At 62.6% G+C, this 7,273-nt stretch overlaps 1 protein-coding gene across 2 annotated transcripts; it reads left to right on the top strand.

Annotated features, from left to right (window-relative positions):
• Positions 1-1,146: 1,146 nt before the first annotated feature.
• Positions 1,147-5,961, top strand: Ebi3 (Epstein-Barr virus induced 3). Of its 2 annotated transcripts, XM_071603822.1 has the most exons (6): positions 1,147-1,511; positions 2,282-2,405; positions 3,137-3,315; positions 4,383-4,451; positions 4,533-4,690; positions 5,535-5,961. In XM_071603822.1, the coding sequence occupies exons 1-6, from the start codon at positions 1,439-1,441 to the stop codon at positions 5,811-5,813; spliced, it is 882 nt and encodes a 293-aa protein (XP_071459923.1). In that variant the 5' UTR covers positions 1,147-1,438; the 3' UTR covers positions 5,814-5,961. The 2 variants fall into 2 exon arrangements, with proteins under 2 accessions (XP_071459923.1, XP_027808310.2); XM_027952509.2 differs by lacking the exon at positions 4,383-4,451.
• The last annotated feature ends 1,312 nt before the right edge of the window (positions 5,962-7,273 follow it).

Genomic DNA, 7,273 nt, shown 5'->3' with positions numbered 1-7,273 from the left:
AATAAAAAATTGAAGAAACCGGGCAGGGAGGTGCACACCTGTAACCCCAGTGGCTTGGGAGGCTGAGGCAGGAGGATCGCGAGTTCAAAGGCAGCCTCAGCAACTTAGCAAGGCTCTAAGCAACTCACTGAGACCCTGTCTCTAAATAAAATGCAAAATAGGGCTGGGGATTTAGCCCAGGGGTCGAGGGCCCCTGGTACCTCCTCCACTCCCCCCGCCCCCCAAAAAAGGAATAAAACCCAACAATGAACAAAGACCTAAATGTGAAGGACTGCACTTTTCTTTCTTTCTTGTCCCCTGAGCACACCTCCAGACTCGGAGTTTCTTCTATTTTTCCTGTACTGGGACTGAGCCCAGGGCCTGGCCCATGCTACACAAGAGCTCTACCACTGAGCGCCACCCCTGCCCTTTTCATTTGGAGACAGGGTCTCACTGCATTGCCCAGCCTGGCCTCAAGTGGCCATCTTCCGGCTGCAGGCTCCTGAGCTGCTGGGATGACAGGTGTGCGTCACCGCACCTGGCCACATTTCTTCACAAATCTCACTTTCAGGGGTGGGTGGGGAGCTGACCCCAGCCTGTCCCTGTCCCTCTGGCAAATCCCCTGAAATCCCCGAGGGCTCTTGGCACTTTTTAGCTAAGGGGGAGGAGGCAGGGGTGTGACTGGGAATTTCCTGGTGCTGTCCAGCCTGTCCTGGGGGTTTCCTTGGGTGACCTGGGCAGGCACCAGTACAGGATGATCTCAGCTGACCCTGGACACCCCAGCAGCATGGAGAATGTGGGGGTGCTGTTCTCCAGTGCCTGGCCTCCTGGGTTGCTGTGGCTGGGGGGCCATCCCTGGCCCGGGGAGTGGGCCACCGGCTCTGAGGGGAGCACATGTGCCCTGCAGCTCTGTCTCATCCCCCTGCACCTCTCCTCCCCCTGGCCCTCTCTGTCACTTCTCCATCTCCCCGTCTGTCCCTCAGTCTCCATCCTGAGTCCTTCTCTCGGGTCTCTCTCCATCTCCGCTCCGCTCAGCCTCTTCCTGTCCACCTCTCACTCTCCACAACTGTCTGTCTGTCTGCTTTCTGGGTGTCTTCGTCCTCCTCCCCGGGGACCCCCCCACCCTGCTTCCTGCTGCAGCCGGAAGGAAGGGAAGGAGGGCCGGAGCCCAGCCCGCTGTGCTGGGAAAGGCCACCGGGTCACTTCTCCCTTTTGCGGTCCCCCTTCCCTGCCCCCACCCCCAGGCTCTCTGCAGCCTGCACCCTCGGTGGCCAGTGGGGGGGCTGGGGACTCCGCAGCCCTTGCTCATCTCTCCACTGGCCCCCAAACCGGCCAGTGAGTCAGCCCGGGAGGGAGGCTCGGTGGCGGGTGGGGCTTTCCCCACGGGTCCCCAGTGCCCTGCCTTTAGCCAAGCTCAGCAGTCCCCTCGCCAGACCCTGAGAGCGCAGTCATCGCAGCCATGACCCTGAGCCTCCTGCTGGCCCTGGCCCTGGCCCTCTGGGCAGGGGGCTCGTCCTGCGGGGGAAGGGCAGGTACGCAGGGCCCCGGGGGTCGGGCGGGCAGGGGCTGCGCCTCAGCCTTGGCTCTCGGAGCAGGCTGGGCACTCGCAGGCTGGCCACACGCCTGCTGTGGGGCAGGGTCACCCTCACAGTGAACGGACAGCGAAACAGAAAGCCAGGGGTCAAACCCATCCCCAGGTGCCAGCCAGGAAGGGGCGGCCACAGCCTGCAGCTTCGATAGTCCGTGTCCCTGTCCTCGCGTCCCACACCCACGGGTTACAACCACCGCAGATCAAAAACATGAGGAAGAGAGTTGTGGCTGTCCTGGGCACGCCCACCTTCCCCTAAAGAGCACAGCCACCGCCATGTGACGGTGACAGGGTGGGTCTCCTGAGTCACCTGGAGATGGCTTGAGGTCTGCAGGACAGGGCAGGTCGGATACTTCCTACCAGGGGCATCTTGGGCCCCGGTACCATCCTGTGCACACACTAAGGGGCCACCATAGGTAGAAGTGGAACTGCCTGCGTCCACTCCGAGCAGCGCGCCCACATGTGGACAGGGAGCCTCCCGTCCTTCACCCTCAGCCTCCCCATCTGCAAACAGGCTGGTGGGCCCGCCTTGCGTCGGTGTGTGGGGCGGCTGATGGGGCAGGTACCCGTCACCCCTGTACCCATTCTCCACATTCCTTCATGGGGCACCTACTGTGTGCCCGGTGTGGCTGGGGATATGGTGCGTGAGCCCAGGGCTGTGACCACTCTGGTGTACAGGAAGCTCACCCTCCTCTCTTCCTCTGGTGGCCCCAGTGTCTTCAAGCCAGCCTCGGGTGCAGTGCCGTGCCTCTAGGTACCCGGTGGCCGTGGACTGCTCCTGGACCCTGCCACCAGCTCCCAACTACACCACAGCCACAACCTTCATTGCCACATACAGGTCAGAGGGACTAGAAGGGACCTCTAGGGGACAGAGGACTTGGGGAGGGGCCAGCCTTTGGCTGTGAGAGCCCTTGGAGACCCTCACATCCCAGCCTTTGGAATTCCAGCGCAGCCCCATCCAGTAGAAACCATAGGAGGGCCCACAGCGCACACCACAGGCCACCGTGCACTTGGAACCTTCTAGACGCTGCGTAAAACCAATATAAACAGCCAGGCAGAGTGGCACACGCCCGTCATCCCAGTTATCCGGGAGGCTGAGGGGGAGGTTCACAAGTTCAAAGCCAGCCTAGGCAACTCAGGGCGACCCTGTCTCAAAATAAAAAGGGGTGGGTGTGGCTCCGAGGCTGGTGCTTGCCCAGCCCGAGTGAGGCGGCGGGTTCAGCTCCCTCCCTGGCCCGATGCTGCAGGAGCCCCGGCGCGGAGCCAGCTCAAGGTTCCAGCAGCCACATCCTGGGTCCCCGAATCTGAAGGCTCTGCGAACCTCCGGGTCCCTGGGCTGGGAGCCCGCTGACCTGCCCGATGTCGGGATTCACACGCTGGACTCTTTAGAACCCAGCACCCTGGTGCCTCCCGGGGCTGTGTTAGACACTCTGGGTCCCCCTGCGCTGTGACACCGGGTCACACAGCCAGCGAGGGCGGGACCCGACCAGGGCTGCCCTGCTCCCCCTCGTTGGGGTCCTGGGGTGGGAGGCCGGGAAAACGCTGAGACCTGCTGCCGCCCGCGTCCAGGCTCGGTGTGGCCGCCCAGGGGCAGAGCCGGCCCTGCCTCCAGCCGACCCCCGAGGCCACCGGCTGCACCATCCCCGACGTCCAGCTGTTCTCCCTGTCGCCCTACGTGCTCAACGTCACGGCCGTGCACCCCGGGGGCGCCAGCAGCGGCTTCGCGCCCTTCGTGGCGGAGCACGTCAGTAAGTGCGGGCGGGGCCGGGGGCGCCCTCCTGCCTCCCCCCCCGCCAACAGGCCCCTGGATCTACCCTCGCCCCCATGGCCCGTCATCCCCGCAGCAGCCACCAGGGGGCGCCCTGAACACCTGCGTCGGCCTCTGGTTCCTCACCCAGAGCCCTGCGGGGCTCCCACCTCCCTCGGGTCAAAGCCGAAGTCCTCCCTGCGACCCTCAGGGCCCGTCCACTCCCTGCCTCCCTCCTCCCCTCTTCCCTCCCCTCTGCTCCAGGTACCCAGGCTCCTCACCCCCCAGTCTTGACCTGCCTCAGGGCCTTTCTGTGCCTGGAGCACCTTCCCCCAGATGTTCTCTGTCCCCACTCCTTTCACTTCCCTCAGGTCTCTGCTCAGATGTCACCCCAAGTGAAGCCTCTCAAGTATGTTGGTAAAAATGTACAAACTGTAGGCGGCACATGCCATCATTCCAGTGATTGGGGAGGATGAGGCAGGCAGATCACAACTTTCAGGCCAGTCCAGCAACACAGCAGGTCCCCGTATCAAGCAAAAATGTTTTCAACCCTTAATATTAGAAATTGGTGGAGTTTAGTAAAACAGTCTGGCAGAGTCCAACCAGGAGCCACCCCAAGACCCCACAAGTCCACTCTTGGGTGTCAGGGCAAGTGGAAACACAGCCACAGGAAGGTCCCCATCAATGCCCACGGCACAGAGACAAGGCGGAACAGCCCAGCTGCCACCTGCAGGTGACAGATGCACAGTGGTCCATCCACACCAGAGTGTCCTTGGCCAGGGCAGAGGAAGGAGAAGGGCCCTGCCGTGTGGATGGACCTGAGGACCTCGTGCTCAGTGACAGTCACACAGGCCAGTATGGCTCCAGAGGAAGGGAAGGTGCAGGACAGGGGAGTCCAGGGACAGGACACGGCCCCGTGGTGCAGGGCTGGGGGGCTGCATAACTTGGTGACAGCCAGGACGCCAGAGTCCTCCTCCTCAGTGGAGAGTGCAGGATCTGTGACTCACACAGAAACACAGCGACTCCCGTCCTGCCCCACGCAACCTGCACCTGTTTCCCCTCCTCCAGACGTCGTGAGCTCCAGGGCCCAGCAGCGGCCAGTGTGGGTCTCCACTGCGTCCTCTGTCTGGCACGATGGTGGGCGCTCAGGGAACATTGTTGGGTGGGTGAATGACTGAATGGAGCCGCGTCCTGACCCTCCCTCCTGCTGCTCCACAGTCAAACCGGACCCCCCGGAGGCCGTGCGCCTGAGCCCCCTCCCTGGGCGGCAGCTGCAGGTGCGCTGGGAGCCCCCTCGGTCCTGGCCCTTCCCCGAGGTCTTCTCTCTTAAGTACTGGATCCGATACAGGCGTCAGGGAGCCTCCCGCTTCCGCCAGGTGAGGACCAGGGGGGCACGGGAGGCTGGGGGCACCTGGGCCCTGGCACTCAGCTTGGGGCCACTAGGCTGTAAGTGGAGCTGTCCAGCAAGTCCACGGCTGGTGTCAACTCAGAACCAAAAGCAGGGACTCAACAAGTGGGAAGGTGCCCAAGGTCACAGCAGTGACACGCACAGCCAAAGGCGGGACAGCCCATGTCCACGTGCAGATGAGGGGCACCCAGTGTGGGCATCTGCACCTGGAGCCCTGGCAGCGCCCAGGGAGGATGACTGTTGGGATGGGGTCCCAGCACGGGGGCACTCATGGCTGCATCATGCACAGGGCCCGCGGGGTCCACAGGGGACTGCTGCGGCCCAGCTCTAGGTCCCAGAGAGGACGGAGGGGCCGGTGAGAACAGAACAAGCTGGACTGTTGCACTGACAAGCACCCGAGGCTGCAGGGAGAGAAGGGAGGCCTGTGGCGGCCCAAGGAGGAAGGCCTGCCCTGGGGGTGGCGTATGCTCCAGCAGGGCATCATGTGGCCAGAGCCAGGGAGCCCTTGTCTCCTCTGGCCTCTGGCTCTTCTTAGTCACCAGGGACGCACCAGCACCACAGGGATACACCACGGGGCTCCCCTGAGGACCTCCTCCAATCCTGATCCCTTTCCAAAGCCTCACCTCTTAGCATCAGACCCCCACAGTGGGGACAGACTTCACACACAAACCAGGCCCCAAACATACCAGGGCCACACAGGGCGTGGTGAGGGACAGGCCATGGGGACCAGCGTCCTGGGGCAGGGCTGGCAGCTGCAGGAGGGCTCTGTGCACAGGCCCCACCCACCTCCCACCGACCCTCTCTGCTCACAGGTGGGGCCCATCGAAGCCACTAGCTTCACCCTCAGAGCTGTGCGGCCCCAGGCCAGGTACTGCATCCAGGTGGCAGCCCAGGACGTCACGGACTACGGGGAGCTGAGCGACTGGAGTCTCCCTGCTGCCCCCCCCCATGACCCTGGGCATGTAGCAGCCTCCTGGGGCTCCACAGGGACTGGGTCCTTGGACACCTCCTCCCTGCCACTGTCCAGAGGGTGGATGGGATCCCCCTGGCCTGAGCACACCTCTGGCTCCACTGCAGCCCGAAGAGGGTGACCTTGATGAGTAACTGCCTGCCTGAGCCTCCATTTCCCACAGAGAAACAGGGACATGCCCTCTCCCCACCACAGTGCGGGGGGCTCTGTGAACTGTGAACCTCACATATTTTTATTAGATAATTTAATTAGAAGAATTGTTGGCAGAAGCCCGTCTCCGTCCATTCTGTGTTCAGAGAACAGAACCCCCCAGGCGGGGGCAGAGCTGGGCGCCTATGCAGAATGAATAGAGGCTGCCCGGAAGCCTGTAGGCATGGCTGGCTCTGGCCCCCAGCGAGGGCCACCTCTGTGTCATACCAGGGCGGAGGTGCAAAGGCAGGGGAGCTTGAGGTGAGAGCTGAGGGCTACACTCTGCCCTGCTCAGCCCCCTCCCTGGATGCCCAACCCACTGCTGAGGGGAGGCCTCCATCCATCTCACACACCAGATCTCAGCACCTCCGTTCACTCAGGTAAGAACCAGAGAGGACTCAGCCCCAGGCCCTGCCCTTGAGATGAACCCGAGATGAGAAAAATGCAGAAGGGCACAGACACAGCAAGTCTCCCTGCCCAGGGGGCCAGCTCTGGACACAGACCAGGGCCTGGGGACATCAAGGGGTGGGGGGCAGACTTGTGCCTGGAATGCTTCGGCAGAATCCGTGTGGTTCAGGGCTTGTTCCACTCCCCTCCTAAGGCTGCCCAGAAGCAGGAGTCACCAGGGAAGGGTAAACCTGAGGAGCCTACAGGGAGCCAGGCCCTGAAGGTCAGAGAAAGGGCATGGGATTTTCAATGGACCTCCGCGGGATCTCAACTTAAAAGCCTCCCCCTCACACCCTGGCCACCAAGCGGCGGGGTCTTGGTCTCCTGGTGCCACCGGGGGAGGCCGAGTCCCGGGCAGGCAGAGTAGAGCTCCAGACACCTAGCCCTCATCTCTGGACCTGTGAACACGGTCCCTGCCACAACCAAGAAAGCCTTGGACTTGAAAGTGCTTTTGGTTCTTCTGGGTTGACACCAGCCGTGGACTCAAAAGTGTGGTTAAGATGAAAGATCTTTCATTAAGTCGATGACATTTAGGGGCTGGGCGGTGGCTCGGTGGCAGAGCGCTTGCCTGGCAGGTGAGAGGTCCTGGATCCGATTCTCAGCACCACATATAAGTAAATAAAATTAAGGTCCATTGACAACTAAAAACATCTTTTAAAAATTAATGAAGATTAAGGGGAGTTACCCTGAATTACGTGGCTGCACAAAGGCCCTTCTAAGGCAGAGGCCACGGTGGCAGCGGGAACGGGGTGGGGGGGGGGGGCATTCGGGCACACGGCCTCTCCGAGGGCACCAGCCCTGCCCCTCCACGCCGGCCCGTCGACCAAGAGGTCGCCTGCGCGGCTCCACCACCAGCAGCAAGTGGTCACTCGCCAAGGCCACGCAGGCCGCTCCTCCCACGCTTCAACGTCGCCCTGGGTCGCTCCCCCGCGCCAGGCAGCGGTC

This window comes from Marmota flaviventris, chromosome 1, assembly GCF_047511675.1.
Source record: "Marmota flaviventris isolate mMarFla1 chromosome 1, mMarFla1.hap1, whole genome shotgun sequence".
In the NCBI taxonomy this organism is placed as follows: Eukaryota; Metazoa; Chordata; class Mammalia; order Rodentia; family Sciuridae; genus Marmota; species Marmota flaviventris.
The sequence above is the reverse complement of the archived record's forward strand: the minus strand, read 5'-3'. Positions and strand labels throughout refer to the sequence as shown.

Excerpts from the sequence above, each read along its gene's own strand:
- Ebi3 (XM_071603822.1), top strand. The coding sequence starts at position 1,439 with ATGACCCTGAGCCTCCTGCTGGCCCTGGCCCTGGCCCTCTGGGCAGGG. Across the intron at positions 1,512-2,281 it reads GTCCTGCGGGGGAAGGGCAG|TGTCTTCAAGCCAGCCTCGG; the intron begins GTACGCAGGGCC and ends TGGTGGCCCCAG. Across the intron at positions 4,452-4,532 it reads GTCCTCTGTCTGGCACGATG|TCAAACCGGACCCCCCGGAG; the intron begins GTGGGCGCTCAG and ends GCTGCTCCACAG.